The sequence below is a fragment of the Lagenorhynchus albirostris genome, chromosome 14, assembly GCF_949774975.1.
Source record: "Lagenorhynchus albirostris chromosome 14, mLagAlb1.1, whole genome shotgun sequence".
NCBI lineage: Eukaryota > Metazoa > Chordata > Mammalia > Artiodactyla > Delphinidae > Lagenorhynchus > Lagenorhynchus albirostris.
In genome coordinates this window covers 31,597,481-31,616,611 of record NC_083108.1, presented here as the reverse complement: position 1 = coordinate 31,616,611, position 19,131 = coordinate 31,597,481, and the positions used below count along the sequence as shown (strand labels likewise).

At 35.8% G+C, this 19,131-nt stretch overlaps 1 protein-coding gene across 5 annotated transcripts in view; it reads left to right on the top strand.

Annotated features, from left to right (window-relative positions):
* Window positions 1-19,131, top strand: part of PIK3C3 (phosphatidylinositol 3-kinase catalytic subunit type 3) — a 152,237-nt gene that overhangs the window by 106,443 nt on the left and 26,663 nt on the right. For 4 of the 5 annotated variants that reach the window (XM_060170439.1, XM_060170440.1, XM_060170442.1 and 1 more), the window contains one exon: window positions 6,345-6,419. In XM_060170439.1, the coding sequence (XP_060026422.1) occupies window positions 6,345-6,419 (75 nt within the window). Of the gene's footprint in view, window positions 1-6,344; window positions 6,420-18,796; window positions 18,900-19,131 lie in introns of those variants that run through there. The other variant, XM_060170443.1, reaches the window with a different exon arrangement.

Sequence of the window (19,131 nt, the reverse complement as noted above, 5' to 3'; positions counted from 1 at the left end):
CAGGCTCTGGACACGCAGGCTCAGCGGCCAAGGCTCACAGGCCTAGCTACTCTGCGGCATGTGGAATCTTCCCGGACCAGGGCACGAACCCGCGTCCCCTGCATCGGCAGGTGGACTCTCAACCAGTGCGCTACCAGGGAAGCCCTGTTGGAAAATTTTTAATCACAGTTTCAATTTCAGTTCTTGTTATTGGTCTGTTTATATTTTCTCTGTCTTCCTCGTTTTGTCTCAGGAGGTTGTGCTTTTCTAAGAATTTGCCCATTTCTTCCAGGTTGTCAATTTTATTGGCATGTAGTTGCTTGTAGTAATCCCTCATTATTCTTTGTATTTCTGCAGGGTCAGTTATTACTTCTCCTTTTTCATTTCTAATTCTGTTGATTTGAGTCTTGTCCCTTTTTTTCCTGATGAGTCTGGCTAGTGGTTTATCCATAGATTCATCTTTGCAATCACTTAACTGTTTTGTAATTATAAGTTATTTCTTCCTGGAAGTTGTAATTTTTCCCTTGATTTTCCCTGAGTTTGAGTAAGCAATTAAGTAGACTGTGGGAAAAGTGTTTCAGGAATAATTATATTTTTGATAAATCTCTAGAGCTAAGATAACAGTGCTCTGTTAGGAGGTGCCTCTCATGGTATTTTAGATTAGTACTTATGGTCCCTTTCTGGAAATAAATAAGTAGTGACATGCCATAGGGATTAATTCAAATGTTTCAGCCACTTATGCCTATTCTCATGAAGTTTATATTCTAGAGGATTATTTTTTATTTTCTTGAGAGATTTTTTTTTTTAATAACTAGATTGTTTAAGGGAGGATTAATAAAGGAGTTGACACTAGAGTTGAGCCCTGAATAGTATATGGCATATATCATGTTATTCCTGTTTTACATAAATATTATATTTATGTTTATGTCCATATTTCTACTTAAGCAGTCAAGCTTGGGGAAGCAAGTAGAGGATTTTCTAGACATATAACAACTATATTTAAACTTTCCTATCATTTTATGGCTTATAAATTGCTCTCTTATACATGACATTTTTTTATTTTTCACAATGCTCCCATGAGGTAGTGTTCCATGTTATTTTGTACTACATAATTTATTCCGAAATTTATACTTGATACATTTTTGGCTGAGAAGTATAAAGAAAATATAATATTCCTAGGAACTTTTAAAATACTGAAATAAAATGTGTGTATGTATATTCATATTCCTTGTGGTTTTAATTCTTATTTTAACCTAAGGAACATTACATGTGTTACGTGTAACTGTGCTTACCCATAAAAATGATCGCATACAGTGTATTTAGATTTTAAGACTAAAAAAAATTGAAGCATCTAAGAGAAAATGTTTCCCTTTTCTTACTCACTCTGTATTTCTCTCTCCTGTCCCTCTTTCCCTTCCTGCTTTACTTCCTTTCTTCTGTCCTTTTTTCCCTTTTCTCTTCCATTCACTTTTTTCTCCATTAAGTCTGTGTTTTCTAAGATCTGAAAAAATTAATATACTTCTAAAGGCTTGATAGATCACTCACATGGCTGGCAGCTTATACTGTTTTTCAGCAAGACTTGTCAATCAAGGCAACCATACAAGGCTTACCCTATGGCTTGTGTTTCTCAGAGCTGGGTTTCAGAAGGAAGTATTCTAAGAGACAGGAAGTAGAAACTTGGTTTCTGAAGGCCTGGATTGGGAAGCTGGCAGTTTGTCACTTCTGTCATATTCTGTTGGTCATAGGAGTCACAGAACCTGCCTGGATTCAAGGGGAAAGGATATAGTTCCCATCTTAAATGAAAAGCATGTTAAAGAATCTTTAATCTGCCACACCTAGTTTTCAGTACTTTATTACCTGAGATATTTTGTATACCCTCAAGCAATTACCTCGTGTCTTTTTACTTAACTTTCTGATAGTTACTGTAAATTTTTTTACCTTGTAAATCTATTTAATAAAGAAATGTTAACTTTTTCTACTTAAAGTATATATGCACACAACCTATAAGTATTGACTAAATTTTGAAAACCCTGCTCACTTAAAAAAAGTACTGGAACAATATTTCATAATATGTGCTAAATGTCATAGTATTGTGTCTTTTATATAATGTTCCATTTTTTCCCATGAGCTAACGAAAATATGCCTTTTTTTAATGTAAAAAAAAATAGCCATTTAGATTGTACCTGGACAGTTAACTTCAAATTAGATATTCTTCCTAATAAAAGCATTTCATATTTATTCATATCCTGATAACTGATTTGATGGCAGGCCTTCTCTTCATCTTATTTTGAATTCCCTTCTGTTTTCTATATATACTGCTGTGTTACAAAATAATTTTGTGTGTTTCAGTGAGTTTGGTAGCATTCCAGGTAATGTTGCAAGTTGAAAGCCATTTGAATTTTTCATTAGAGGATTCAGTGCTTAATAAGTTGCAACATTGTACTAGAATCTGATTGTTGGGCATTATCACATAGATGCATGTATTATAACTTTCATTTTAAAAAGTAATGTTTTAGGTTTTTGGCAAAGTGTAAGAAGAATGCGATTAGTTATGGTGACATTTTTTCCAGATTATGCAGGGTGTCAAATCTATATTATGCAAGTAAATGTGGGAACACTGATTATTCTCACACTCATATCTTTACTAGTAAAGGGAGATAGTATTGTTTAGTTGTCTATATTTCTCTGTATTTTGCTTTAAGTCAAAGTTGTTTTATAAAACCAGTTTCAAGATGTTTGTGTGTGTATCTCACATGAAGTCCAAATACTAATGAATAGCATCCTTTTGACGAGATTCTCTTGGACAGGTATAGTGTTTCCATTATAGTTGAAAAATAACTTCATTTTTCCTGAAACTCTTCTGATCTACTCTGTGCCATCTCAAATCATTCTGAATATTGTTTATATCCTCAAAATTTCGAAGGATCATCCTACTCTTGCCTCAGATACCTTTTTCAAGATGTAATCTTTTATCTTTTAAGTGTTGACATTTGAATTATTGAAACACCCCAAATTCTCATCTCCACCATTTATATATATGAAAGAGAGAAAGATCATATGCTGTCTCACTTGACTTAAAAAACATTTATTGAAATGATCATCCAACATATTTATGACCTTAACACACTGAGGCAGGGTAAAAGGCTCTTTTTCATACATTTTCCATTTCCATTGGAAAATAATCCAGTAATAACAATGAAATATTACTGAAAAACCGAATTTGATGATAAAGAGTAGTTTATAAAAACATCTTGCTGGGCTTCCCTGGTGGTGCAGTGGTTGAGAGTACTCCTGCCAATGCAGGGGACACGGGTTCGTGCCCCGGTCCGGGAAGATCCCACATGCCACGGAGCGGCTAGGCCCGTGAGCCATGGCCACTGAGCCTGCGCGTCTGGAGCCTGTGCTCCGCAACAGGAGAGGCCACAACGGTGAGAGGCCCACGTACCGCAAAAAATTTTAAAAAAACCATCTTGCTTTATCAGCAGAGACAGGCATAATTCATACATGTCTAGTTACATGAAAATTTTAGGTCAAAAATACTGTTGCTGTGTATGTGAATCATTACTTTCCTAGAGATAGCTAAACAACTTGAAACAAAGTAAATAGTGATAAAAATTAAACTAATTGTAATTTATAATTAATAAGAAGGTAACTGGTACCATGTAACAACTCAGATGCACTGATAACACAATGTTGTTCTTTGTGAAAATTGCAGGAATTTCAGCTATCTTCATATGCATATTATCAGTAGGAGTTTTGTATCCTTGACAAGTGGCAACCAGATTTCTAAGTGAATCCCTTATTAGAGAACTCAGTGTGCTAAGTTCTAATGTGTTCTCAGTTCTCTTTACCAATATCAGATTTAATATCCTTCAGTTAAGTCACTTACTAGTCTTTTAGTGGAGAGCCTTTAGTCATTTGTGGAACTGCATATTTTACAGCAGTTTTAGAGCAGTGCTACTACAAGTATAATCCAACAGCATTAGCTTCACCTGGGCACTTGTTCGTATTACAGACTCTCAGGCCTTTTCCCTGCTGTTTGGATCAGAATCTGCATAGAGGATTCCCAGGGGATTCTTAGATGCATTAGAACACTAGAGAGGGCTTTTCAAACTTTGATATATATAACAATCTCTGGACATTGCCCCTGGAGATTCTGATGCAATAGGAATGAAGTAAGGCTTAAGAGTTTGCATTTTTAACAAGATTCTAGGTGGTAGTGAAACTGTCAGTCTGTGTATCACATTTTGGGTAGCAATGCCTTAGATCAAATGTCAGTCAATTTTTCCCTAAAGCCTTTCAGATAGTAAATATATTTATACTTTTCAGGCCAGGTGGTCTCTGTTGCAACCATTCAACCAGGCCATTATAGTGCTTAAGAAATATTGAAATAAATGGGCATGGCTCTGTTCCAATAAACTTTCTTTATAAAATATAAAAACAGAGGGGGACCAATTTGGGCCATCAAGCTGTATTTGCTCATCCTTTATGTAAATGACCCTCAAGTCCCCCAGTGGCCCAACTACCAGTTTCATTCAGCATCAGTTAACATAATCTAACTATAGTGGTTTACACACGTAACAGTTATATTCTTTTTTTGTAAGAAGCCCAGATGTAAGCCATTACTGTTGTTGTTTTAACTCTTTAGGGATGTTAGTGTCAACCAAGGTCTCTGATTCTCTTGGTCAGCTCCCTCTATAAAAATGCTCACCACAAAACTACATTTGCTTTCTGGACAGACCTAACTTCAAGTGAGGCTGGGAAATGTAGTCTTTTATGTAGGTACAGTCTTGCCCCAGAAATCTTAGTTTGGTCTTCTTTTAAGGAAGAAGTGTACATAGGATATTGTGTTTTTGGCAAACTAGTAGTCCTTGTCACACTACAGACTATATTTTGAGAATAACTGATTTGTTTAGTCAACTGTAACTGATTTGTTACAGTTAAGTGAAAATTATTAGTAGACCAGTAATATGATTAGAAGCATTTTTTTGAATGATAGTATGCTATCTTTCATTCATTCTCTACATATGGATATATTTTGAAATATATATAATATATAATTTTATCTAGAATCAGGGTATGGTGAGTTATTCTAAACAAATATACTTGAGCTTAAATATCTTGTTGAATATTGCATCCATCAAAATAGCCACTTTGGGAAGGAGGAATTACACAGAGTACAGTGCAAAAGTGGCGTAAGCAATGATGTTAGAGTCTAACTTAGGTTTAAACCCCAGCCCAGTGACCTTCGACAATCCTGTTAACTTCCGGAGCCTTAGGTTTTTTAATTTGAAGGATGATTATAATACTTAACTGACATCATTAAAAGGGTTAGACATGATGAATGTAATGTGCCTAGCTAAGAACCTAGCCTTCAATAAATTGTAACTTTGTTTATAATTATAATTGAAGATTAATCTGATGATGGATGTCATTGCTTAAGCCACTTTTGGACTTCCATAATGGCCTTCAGAACCTGAATCAAATGAACTTTAATATTAATGAATTTAGACAGGATTAATTTGGTTATTAACAGGTGGTCCGATCTTTTTTCTACATAGTGTCCGAAATAAACATGTGTTTGTAAATACTGGCATAGTCATATGTGTGTTTGCAAGTTGCATTTGTTCTTAAGTTACTAATGCGGGAAACAGAACAGAAAAAAAACGGCTTCAAACAGGTGTTGTTTGCTTAAATTTTTTGAGCACTTTCATCATGCGCCAGGTTTCCAGACTTTAGAAGAGAAAGAAAAAGAGAATAAAGGTAGAGACAGTGACTCTGCCCCTTGTCCTGCTCAGGTAATTTTTCTTAATTTAGAGGATTATGCTGTGAACTTCATACATGCCTTTACCACTCACATGAATTCATTTGTTTTTCTATCTGCTGGCACTTCAAGATTGTTTCTCTAAAGATTTTTTTTTTAATTCTACACTTACTTTTGTTATAGTGTAGATAAGATGGTTGTGGGATGGTTGACTTCATTATGTGTGTTTCTGCAGACACTTTTTTTTTCACTGTCATTCTTAACATATCTACTTTGAAATGAGAAACAATAGACACATGTTATAATTAAGGTTTCTGAAACCTCATTTAACTTTTGATTAAAGTGACTTTTATAATTTGACAGAATTCTACAGGGTATTTTCTCTGTTGCAAATAATAATTTGAGTTTCAAGTGATAACCTCTTCATAGAGTCAAAGATTACACATTTAATTTGAGAATTTAGGTAAGAAGTCAGAAAGAGTAGTAATCAATTTGAAATTAAAGTAGCACAAGCTGCTGTTGTATTCAGTTGTATGTATAACCTGGTTTGCATGTGTTTTTCACAGTTCTTTTGTCTTTTGTTTTTGAACTGTTATTGCAGCTGGATATTGCGTGATTACATATATTCTTGGAGTTGGAGACAGGCACCTGGATAACCTTTTGCTGACAAAAACAGGTAACAAATAATGGCTAGTAGCAAATATACATTTTATATGACAGTGATTTTTGCCCTGGAATCTACTTCATAAGAAAATAAGTTGCATAAGTGAATTTAAATTGAAGTCCCTTTATATGGTACCTTGGAAGGACATGTCAGGGAAACTCCCATCCCTTATAAGAACTGCTTTAGTAGAAATCCTACAGATGGTCATCTAGCCCTTACTTCTCGAAATGCCTCCTTTAGTGGGAAGCCCATAATGTATGCAAGCAGTCCAATCTCTTACTGTACAGCTCTAGTTAGAATGTTTAAATGTTCTTTCTCTTATCAAACAACACTGAACTCACATTAACCTCTATCTTTAATTCTTTACCTTTTCCCCTTGGAGTTAGGTGGAATAATCATTCTCATCCTTCTTCCTAATAACTCCTTGGCCCCATGGCTTTAAACACCATCTCTGTGCAACTTCCAAACTTACTCTATTTCAATCCATTTCATTAGCTGTTTACCTGAAATCCTAAATATTATACAGCTAGTCATAAAAGTTGTTTTCTTCCTCCACTACCTGCCTGATAAGCTGCTCCTCACTTGGTTTCCTCATCTTAATAAATAGTAACATCACCTACTCAGTTGTTTAAGCCCCAGACTTGGGCCATTTTTAATTGCACTATTGGCTTCATCTTACATATCGAATCTATTATCAAATTGTATCTACTGCTCACCAAAATAAATCATGAAGTTACCCCCTCTTCATTTCCACTGCTTTTATCCCATTTGAAACCACCAATATCTTTTGCCCAAACTGTATGATTAAAATCTGAACTCTTTACTGTAGCCATTGTGGCTTGCCTACACTAACAGGTTTGAATGTATGAATGTAAAATCACTCCTGTCTTGGGCAAGTACCCTTGTTGTTTCTTCTTCCTGGGAAGCTCTTCTCTCAGATCTTTCAAGACTTCGGTGAGTAAGTCTAAGATTGAATGGCATCTTTTTTTTTTTTTTTTTTTGCGATACGCGGGCCTCACTGTTGTGGCCTCTCCCGTTGCAGAGCACAGCCTCTGGAGGCGCAGGCCCAGTGGCCATGGCTCACGGGCCCAGCCGCTCCGCGGCATGTGGGATCTTCCCAGACCGGGGCACAAACCCGTGTCCCCTGCATCGGCAGGCGGACTCTCAACCACTGCGCCACCAGGGAAGCCCTGGCATCTTTTTAGAGTATCCTTTTCTAACTGTCCAGTCAAATAATATTTATATACCTGCCACCCCACCCCTCTCCATTACTGTCTATTTATTATTCTGTTTTGTTTTCTTTATAGCACTTATCACTAGCTGAAGGTATCTTTTTAATATAATTCAACAAATGCTTATTGAGCACCTACTATATTTTAGGTATTGTTCTAGGTGATGGGGATACCAAAATAAACAGGACAGAAATCCTAGCCCTCATGGAGCTTGTTGACTTCTTAATCATCATCCTCTCCCATTCCGGATGTAGGTTCCATGAGAGCAGGGACCTTGTCCATGCACTTTGCCACCGTGCCTCCAGAGCCTTGAACAATACCTAGCTAAAATGTTTGATAAATCATTGTTGAATTAATTAATAAATATTTCTGTTCTTCTGTGTAGCCTTTTCTTCCATATGCCAAATAATCCAAGTTTCTTCAGCCCTTCACAGAAAATAGATTTTAAAGTACACTTAAAATAGTCTCTCAGGTAAGGACATTATGTAGTTTGTTAGTATTCCTCCAAATTTTGATACCAAAATTGAGTGTAGCCTGACTAATTATTAATATAGTAACCATGTTAATTCATGTAGTCTGGAATTTCATATATTGTTTTAAATTATTAGTGTGAAAAATTATCTGGTAAAATTTGCATGTGGGAACCATGTCTGTATTAATGCCAGGCAGTCGCTTTAATTACCAAAGCCTGAAGGAGTATAATCAGATTGCATTGGAGGTTCTTGCCAAATTTACTAATTTAGCAAAAGATATTTATAAAAGGTTATGCTGCTGGGCTTCCCTGGTGGCACAGTGGTTGAGAGTCTGCCTGCCGATGCAGGGGACTCAGGTTCGTGCCCCGGTCGGGAAGATCCCACATGCTGCAGAGCTACTGGGCCTGTGACCCATGGCCACTGAGCCTGCGCGTCCGGAGCCTGTGCTCCTCAACGGGAGAGGCCACAGCAGTGAGAGGCCCGCATACCGCAGAAAAAAAAAAAAACATTATGCTGTGTTTGGAAAAAATTATAATTTGGAAAAAGTTTTCCTGTGTTGTTTTCTTAGCTCTCTTTTTCAGTTGAATCTTTTAACCACAAGAATCAGACTTCCAAAATAATTCCATTTGTTTTTATATTGTTATCATTATAACCACAGTGGAATTCTTTAATGTATAGAGTAACATTAGATCTATGTTATATTCACAAATCTTACTTGTCTCTTCTTCTGGAAATTGATAAATAATAGAACATTTTCTGTTGGACTTTGAGAACTGCTCTGTCTTGTGTGTGTCTGTGTGTATTGATGGGGATACTTTAAGAGTAAGATTTGGAAAGAAAGGTCTACCTAATATACTTTTTTGGCCCAGGTCATAGATACTTGTATGGAAATTGAATTATAAAATTTCAAAAACAGGTTTTAAGCTTCTTGTCACCAGTTTTCCACTAGAGGGTGCTCTAAATTTTGGTTTAAGCTTACCTAAAAATGTGCTAGATAAGAGGCACATTCTCTCTCTTTTAAAACAGCATTTCTTTGAGTTATTTCTTCTTAACTGCTCTTTAATAATTTCATACACTTATATCATACAACAAGCATTTTACATCTTCCTCACTAGGATAAGTGTTTTAAATTTTTGGATTTAGTTTGAATGAAATTGGATTGTATAAGGAAAGACCAATTATGTCAAGACAAATGGAAGTATATAATACATTCCTCAACTTCAAGAAATTTATAATGATTTATTTTAAAATGTTTGTGTATCTACTCATTTTTTACTAACAGTCCATATTTCAGAACAGTTTCGAGTTATATTAATTACATATGTTATAATTTGACTTTGTATAGTTTAGACAACTATTAACATTTTTTTTTTTTTTTTTTGCCGTACGCGGGCCTCTCACTGTTGTGGCCTCTCCCGTTGCGGAGCACAGGCTCTGGACGCGCAGGCTCAGCAGCCATGGCTCACGGGCCTAGCCGCTCCGTGGCATGTGGGATCTTCCCAGACCGGGGCACGAACCCGTGTCCCCTGCATCAGCAGGCGGACTCTCAACCACTGCACCACCAGGGAAGCCCTAGACAACTATTACATATTTAAAATGAATTTTGAAGGTGTTTCATTGCAGGAAATAGATTTCAATGCTTGTACTTAAAAATGCCTTGAATATTATGAAGCATCTTCCACTGTATATTTTGGATCCATTATGCCTTCAACACAGACCATAACATATTAAAAACTTAGAACTTTAGATTTTCTTATATAACTCTCCAGTCTCTCAGTGTTGATGGAGCTTTTATTAATGATAAATAGCATTTCTCCCATTCTTCAAAATAAAATACCTTTTGTCTTCTATTCTCATTTTCCAGCTTGGACAGGTGTGTGTGTGTGTGTGTGTGTGTGTGTGTGTGTGTGTGTGTGTGTGTGTGTGTGTGTGTGTGTGTGTGTGTGTGTGTGTGTGTGTGTGTGTGTGTGTGTGTGTGTGTGTGTGTGTGTGTGTGTGTGTGTGTGTGTGTGTTTCTTGGACAGGTTTAGATGGTTTGGAATTATAATCAGAGTACTACTGATTTGTCAGTGCCCAGTTCCCTGATATGAGAGATGGAACAGAGAGGAAGGAGACACCCAGATTTCATTTCACTGTGGTCTTTTGGGGATTCACCCTAAATACACACTGTTCCGCCTGTAAATATAGATGAGACAGAAAAGGGTCAGACTAAGAACTTCAGGAATGTGTGGAGGAAAATGTTTCACCTCTTATAGAGAATTTCAAAATCTGTACAATGGTAATGTACAAAAATGCAAAATATAAGTCTCAATTTCAGATTTCTCAGAAATTTTTTGCCCATGCTTTAATTGGTTGTGGGTATTTTTAACTTGGTTGAAGTTTCCTCAACTTGTGCAGCAGACGGCGTTGTGTGTCTATCACAAATGTAAAAGTCTGGAAATTCCTTTGTCAATATTATGGTTTTCTACAAGCAAATTTTGGGGTGAATGATATTTCACTTATTAATGCATTAATATATTATTTTGGCAAGAAACTACAAAATTTAAGCTGTGATACAGGATAGGAAAAAATGAATTTTTTCAGAGTTGCTGTTCTTTGAGGAAGTTTTAAGAAGTTTATTCAGGGTAATTCAATTGTGGCAGGACTCAAATGAAATTAGACTTGAGTTTATCTCAACTCTTTGGAAAAAGTTTTGTTTTGCTTTTCTTTTTGAGAATTTGAGGGGGGAAAAAAAGGACCAGTATAACTGAAAAACGTGCTGTTTGTTTATGATATACAGACTGTATGATATAATTAACATATAAAATTAATATGTAAATAATTGAAAAACATTCACAAAAGAGAAGTAGGAACTGGGTATCTGTAGTAAATGGAAAGTTTTTTGTAGGTCATAAAGATGGCCTTGTTAACCTGGGCTTATCTATTTATATAGTGAGAGGAGTGGTATCTTTTTTGTCTGTGGTGGCACTTCAGAGTAATACCCTTTGAGCCTTTTGTCAGAAAGCTCACAGCAAAGAAAAATAGTCATTTTAATCCTAATTGCACATTGCTTTCAATACATCTCCTATCCTGATCTTCTTTATCATTCTTTAATTTTATGTACAATTGATTCACTTCCCTTTTTTTAATTCTGGGGAACAATTTCACATAGGAGTTAATATGTCAGGCTCTAAAGTCAAATTCTTTGTGTTTAAGTTGCCCCTCCACCATTGTATGACCGATCAAGTTATCTAATATATCTGTGTCTCAGTCTCTTCTCCTCAATGCATAAATAATAATAGAACTCTCTCCTGATGTGAGGGTTGAATGATTTAATATGGTAGAATTTTGTATGGTACTGTGCACATAGTAAACATTCCTTGTGGGCTAACTATTACGGTTTTGTTTGTGTATTTCACCACCAAGAAATAAGAATGCCTTCCTTATTTAGCTTATTTAGCTGTTATTTGTAATCATAATTTTAGAGATAAGGAAATAATATATCTCAAAAACTTTTTCTACCCTAAAATCCAAACTCCTGTAACTTACTGCCCTCTAAAATCTCTTTTGAGTGGCTCATTATTTTGGTAGTACATGTGCTTGTTTACTCTCTGGAACATGAGAGAAAGGAGTATAAAAAGCTCTGTGCGTAGTAGGCACCTAGTAAATGCTTTGAAAATAAGTAAATGAACTAGGTTTTTTCATGTCATTTTAATCTATGCTCAGGGTTTCAGAAAAATCTGTTTCCTGTCAAAACTTAGTTTTACTATAGATTGTGGATATACTATTACTTACCAGTTTGATTTGTATTTCTCAGTTGATATATGGAAAAGAGAGCCAAGCACATAAAACCTGCCCTTTTTATCCATAAGTACTTTTTTAGTCTTTATTGATCATTACTTTAGATATTTAAATAACGAGAACTTGTCTTCATGTGAATAATTTTCTTTTTAACATTATTTAAAATCTGATCTTTTGAAAGTTTCTTAAATATTTAGTATCAGGAAGTCAGTCTTTATGTTAACTGAAACCTATCATAAGGAAAATGTTAATTTTTGTAGAGGCTTTTTTTTTTTTTTTTTTTTGCGGTACGTGGGCCTCTCACTGTTTTGGCCTCTCCCGTTGCGGAGCGCAGGCTCAGCGGCCATGGCTCACGGGCCTAGCCGCTCCGTGTCATGTGGGATCTTCCCAGACCGGAGCACGAACCCGTGTCCCCTGCATCGGCAGGCGGACTCTCAACCACTGCGCCACCAGGGAAGCCAGAGGCTGCTTTTTTTTTTTTTTAAGTTTGTTTGAGAAGAACATTGTATCTTCTCATTAGAGGTAATAAAAAATGATAAAGGGCTATACTCTTTTTACCTAAGGAGGTGCAAATTACTTTATGGATAGAGTAACTTAGACTGGGTCATGAAGAATGTGTTGGATTTGTATGGGATACAAATAGAGAAAAGCACACATTCCAGTAAAATATCCGGAAGCTGAAATAAGCCATGCCTTTGCAGGTAATATATATAGGCTGGTTAGAAAAATTTGACGTCAGATTATGGAGGGAAAGCAATCTACTTCCTTTCGGATTACCTTTTATATGGCAAAGCTTAATTCAGTCACTAAAGTAAAACTGTAGATTAGCAGTAAATTTTTTAATGTAAGTTTTTTTTGTTGTTTTTTATTTATTTATTTATTTTTTTTTTTTTTTTTTTTTTTTTTTTTTGCGGTACGCGGGCCTCTCACTGTTGTGGCCTCTCCCGTAGTGGAGCACAGGCTCTGGACGCGCAGGCTCAGAGGCCATGGCTCACAGGCCCAGCTGCTCCGCAGCATGTGGGATCTTCCCGGACTGGGGCACAAACCCGTTTCCCCTGCATCAGCAGGTGGACTCTCAACCACTGTGCCACCAGGGAAGCCCTAATGTAAGTTTTATCAGATGATATATTCCTTAATGCTGGCTAGACACTGTTTTGCTTCGAAATGAATAATTTGGGGAGAGATTACATTTTAATGTATTTTAAAGCATTCAAAGTTTCATAAACTAAAATATTAAAAAAGTTATGTTTATAGTAACCCCAGAACAAAAAGAAGTGCCAAATTTTAAGGTAATGATGTTGAACAACACAAGGAAACTAACCATTGGTCTGAATATGAGTTTTAATTCATTTAGGTGATTCATCTTGCCACTGTCCCTTCCATGATGACCTGACTGAGTCTGAGAGTTGTATTAGTCAGTATAAAGTAGATCAGAAGTCCTCAAGCTTCTGAGTATATTAGAATCATCAAGAGAGCCAGTTAAAATACAGATTGCTGGGCACCAGGCTCAGAGTTTTTGATTTAGTAGGTACGGTAGGGCCTGAGAATTTGTTTTGATAGCCAAGAAAACGATCAGTAATTCTCTGAAAAGGTTATTAAGATTCTTCTCCCCTTTTAAAATCCATTTCTATTTAGAGGCTTTGTTCTTTCACTTCAATCAAAACAATATATCATAATAGATTGAAAGAAGAAGCAAATATGAGAATCCAGCTTCTCCTATTAAGCCAGACATTAAAAAGACGTGCAGGGCTTCCCTGATGGCGCAGTGGTTGAGAGTCCGCCTGCCAATGCAGGGGACACGGGTTCGTGCCCTGGTCAGGGAAAATCCCACATGCCACGGAGCGGCTAGGCCCGTGAGCCATGGCCGCTGAGCCTGCACGTCCAGAGCCTGTGCTCTGCAACGGGAGAGGCCACAACAGTGAGAGGCCCGCGTACCGCAAAAAAAAAAAAAAAAAAAGATGTGCAAAATGTAAGGCAGTGCCACTCTTCTCATTAATTATATTTTGTTTTGGAAAGTATTATTAATAGAAAACAAATTTATGTTAAAACGTTATTGAATTGTTATTTTTAAGCTAATTAATATTTTTTAAATGTCTCAGTTTCCATTTCAAATGTAGTAAATATCAATATAGGTAGTCCAACTAAGGCATTTTTGGGGTTCTGAATAATTTTTAAGAGTATAAAGGGTCCTGAGACCATGATCTTTTAGAATTGCTTTTTGAAGGCCATTGTTTTTCATCTTCAAAGGGTTAATAACTGTTCTGCTTCAGACATTAAAACAGTTCTCTAGAAGAAAAGAGTGTTTCAGGGAAAAAAAACTTTGTTTTAATGACTGTAGGAAAAATGAAAATATATAACAGTTAAATAATCATTTTTCTTGAATGGAAATAGACTATATAATCAGAGATATAAGTAGACATGGTTTTGCCCCCTTTTCATTAGTTAGCTTAATGTTATCCCTGTTTATAAGAAGCCATCTTAACAATTGAATGTGAAGTGATAATAAATTATGTGAAAAATTTAGCAGGTGACTGTAATGTCTATGCTAATCTGTACTTATGTATGACTTATTGTACTTTGTTACTCAAAAACTAGTTTTGAAAAATATTTCCTCATTACTATACTTTTTAACTGTAAATGAAAATACCTCTAACCAAGTATATCATAAGGGTTTAACTAATAAGTGTTGGGAGCAGTGCGAGTGTAGGTGTAGGGAGCATTTTTAATTCTAAAATATAAGTTCCATTGTATCAATAAATAGTTATTCACACCCTTCTTTTTTTCTAGGGTTTGTGGTAGGGCAACAGGAAAGATACAACGTTGATGTAAGAAATAAAGGCATTCTGGGGAAAAAAATAAAATGTCAGGTTATATACAAAAAAAATTGAGAGTGGGAAACTTACTGGGGAGTAGAGTAGCAGGGAAGAATTTTTGAATTTGGGAATTGTGTGGGATTTTCAAAAAATTAGAGTCTAGTTTATAGGAGAAATTACAGGAGAGAGTCAAGTAGAAGGAATAAGCAGTGTAAAAAATGGAATAAGTACAGTTTTGAGATTGGTTGCATTTAATTATTAAATAGACAAAAGGGAAATTAAATAAATAAATAAAAAAGAAACTCTACCACTAAATACTATTAATTTTGGCAGTATCTAGTCTCTTTAATCCAAGAACTACAAATGTCTTCAACTACAATTTAAAAAATATTTTCATGTCACTTATGCAAATAACAGGAAAAATTAATTAACACCTCTTATTCCCTTTATATTGCAAGGCAGGGACAAAAGAAGGTAGTTACAGTTAACATTAAGTTTGTTTTATGTACACTTTGCTCCTTGACTATTTAATGTAATAGATTTGAATAAAACCACATTCCCTGAATTTTTTTAACATTTTTTTAATTTTGTGAAGTGTATTTTAAAAATTCTTAAAAGTTTAATTTATAGATATTAAGTTTAAAAAAGCCATTCCCTTTGGTATGAGGATAAGTTTTCTTAAAACGTTGATAGCCTCTTTTCAAAATACATTCCTCTTTGAACTTGCAAAGCATAGTAATGGTTTCATAGTTAGATACTGAATCTTTTATGCCTTATAATTAAGTAGTAATCCTGTTCTTTGAGAATTTTCTTACAAGAAGGATAGAAGTATACTCTTCATTTGGAGGCAGTGATGCATAGATGACATTGGAATTCCATTAATGCCTGTTAGGAAATGAAGAAAAGTGGGGCTAGGTTTCCTATTAAAAAGCACCAAGCCCGTTAAATAAACTCTGTGTGATGGTTGATACCATTTGATACATGATTTATTAAGGGTAGCAGTTTTGAATCAGAGATTGGTCAAATAGGTTCTCTGCTCAAGTGGTGGATATCAGTAGGAAATATATTGATAACAAAGCATTATTTAAATAAATAGAACTAAGAAAGGTTTATCTGTACCCACGATATTGTAAGCTTCTAATTTCTTAACTCTTGAAGGGTAGAATGGTATTTGTCTAACAAGGTAGATAATAAATGGGAAGTCCAGGATGAAAATAAGCAGAAAATGAAGTGCTTAGCTTAGTTGAACAGAGGACATGTGTTTAGCTGAAGGCAGTGAAACCTTTAACAGAAGTTGATCATGAACTTTTCACCAAATCATGAAAAATTCAGTGATAGCATCCTCCCTTGAACCTTAAGAGATTAGGAGATGGTGCTTTCCCAGTAAGTACCAAATTTTCAAATTACTTATTCCAAAACTGATTTCTCATCTTTTGGGAATCTTGGACTTCCCTTGGGAAATTGGTGAAGTCTGTGAACTTCCAAAAATACTGATTTCATTGTGTTTAGAGACCCTGAAGCACATTTTGGAATTCTGAAAATGTGTTTTTCAATCAAGAGCAATACGTAGGACTGTTTTAAACAGAAATGAAACCCCCCGTGTTGACATATTACATTTTATAATCTTAAATATGTACAACATAAAACCTGATCTTAACTTACTTTGCATCTACTCATACATAACTGTAAAATACAAACAGATTTATAAGATAATGTTACAAACTAACAAAATTTAACCTAACAATATTAATGTGACAGAAAAGGAATACTGAAACTAAATTGCCACTTGCTAGTGTGAATATGGTATAGATAATATAGTTTGAGTTTCAATTCAGAGTGCTGTTAATGTCCTGTCCCATGCTAATATTCTTACACTACTTTCCTCGAACTGCTTCATAACCTTCATTTATTCCAGATGCTATAATGTAATTTTCAAGGTACTCTGCTTCTGTTAGTATTAGCCTGCAACAATTAAAGTAGGTTTGTTGTTTGATACCAACCCAGTCAAAAACACTGAAATCATAGGACAGTATTAAGGAGTAAGGTGGCATCCAGATGATCCAGACTCAGCCTTTATTAATTTCATTATAGATCTTCACAGAAATGAAGACACAAACTTTTTAAAACATGACAATGTCTATAAGAACTATCAGGTTTCTAGAAGAAAATTTCTCACATCAGTAATGTTATTAAAAGTTGTCTAAGGGCTTCCCTGGTGACACAGTGGTTGAGAGTCCGCCTGCCGATGCAGGGGACACGGGTTCATGCCCTGGTCTGGGAAGATCCCACGTGCCGCAGAGTGGCTGGGCCCATGAGCCATGGCTGCTGAGCCTGCGCGTCCAGAGCTTGTGCTCCACAACAGGAGAGGCCGCAACAGTAGAGGCCCGCGTACCACAAAAAAAAAAAAAAAAAAAAAAAGTTGTCTAAGCTGTAAAGGTGAAATTGAGATGTCATTGGTTAAATAAATGCAGAATAGCCAACATTGCATACTCCTGTATGCTAGGCAATATTCTAGGTTTCAGGACTATAACAAAAATAAATGGAACAAGGTTCTTGAGTATAAGACTCTTAATGATTCATTAAAAGTTTAGTGTTGGGGAGAAAGAGGAGTGAACAAATAATTTCAATATACACCTCAGCTAAAGTGTTTTGATAGAAATAGGTGAGGTAGGAGCCTCATTAATAACTGCTTACCAAAAGCATGCTGATTTAGGTAGCCCTAGTGTGAGCTGTAGGAAGCTTTTAGCTAACCTGTTACTGCCTTTGTTTTTTGGGGTGGGGAGACAAAACCACTTTTCAATTCTCCACAGGCTCCTTGCTATCTATATCTAATTAGAATTCCTTCTCATTTCACCTCCTCCATTTGTCATTTACTATACTAGATAGATCCAGATATATCCATTTAAAAAAATTCTTAAGAGACTATTGGGGAGGAAGAAATTTTCCTCTAACCTTCTAGTTTCTTCTGACTGGTCTAAGAACTAAATTGACATGAGATTATTGACAGATTAACAGGAGAAAAACTAAAGTTTACTAACACATGTATATGGGAGAGACCCAGAAAAACTGAATAACTCACCAAAACGGCTGAAACCCTCACCTTAAATACCATCTTTTGCTAAAGACTAAGGAGGATGTTGGGGATAGTGGTTTGGCACCTCAAAGAAGGAGAGGCAATTGACAAGGAGATAGAAAAGCAAATGTTTGGTAAATGTTTGCTAGGCCATGCAGAGACAATAGGACACAAAGGAATTTTTAACAAACTTCGCTAGGTTCCTCCCTGTCTGCATACATAGTTCATACTATAATTAATCTATGGTGATAGGTCCCTTCCTGGAACAGATCCTCTACTGACATTTTTTTAGGTAGCTGGGGGAAGGTCAAGTTTCATCCTTTTGGGCCTTGATTGGTTTCAGATCAAAAATAATTTTCATGCCAGAAAGACATTTTGGGATGGCAAGTTTTGCTCCCCTATAAGACTTTAACCAATTCTCCAGTTTGAACAGAATATTTTAAACCTGGTATATCTTTTTAAAAAAATTAAGATAATTTCGATAAATGGAAAACTGGTATTCAGTGCAATAGTTACATTGATGATGGTGCAGGGGAACAAAATTAGCTACCCCAAAATGTTTCTGGCATGCAGTTTCAAGCTGAAAACAATCAAGGCCAAAAAGCCTCTGGAAGCACCTTTGACCTTGCCCCTAACTGCCTGAAGAATTTAGATAGAGGACCTATAACAGGAATAGAGCTATCACCAGAAATATCTGCAAAGAATACAGGCTAGGTGTGGTGGGCGAGACTCTTGGAAATTTAGAGTCCACTCTGTGTCCCATTGTCTCTGCAAGGCCTAGCAAACATTTGTTTCCCAAACATTTGCTTTTCCATCTTCATGCCTTCCTCACATTTGAAGTCCCAACTCCTACCCCAACATCCTCCTTTGTCTTTAGGTGAAGATGGTATTTAGGGTGAGGGTTTCAGCCATTTTGGGGAGTTACTTGGTTTTTCTGGGTCTCTTTCATGTTTACATGTTATTAAACTTTGGTTTGATTTTCTCCTCTTAATCTGTCTCATGTCAATTTAATTCTTAGACCCGTCAGAGAACCTAGGAGGGTAGAAGAAAATTTCTTCCTCCTGGACAATGGCTACTTTTTCTACAGCCAGGTGATGATAATGTTTAAATCTCTGGTTAGTTGTCATTATGAGCACTCATTTGTAAGCTGTTGTTTCTCTTTGTATATGAACTCCATGTCCCAAATTCAGTACACCTTCTGTCAACTCCAGGTAATTTGCAATATAGTTTTCTTTACTGTTGTGGGAAAATAGTGCCAGTATCTATCTTGAATTTTACTTAAATTTAATATTATTATTGCCTAAAATTTGTACTTTTTATTACCCAGCCTTGGCACATTTGAAGTTCTTTCTC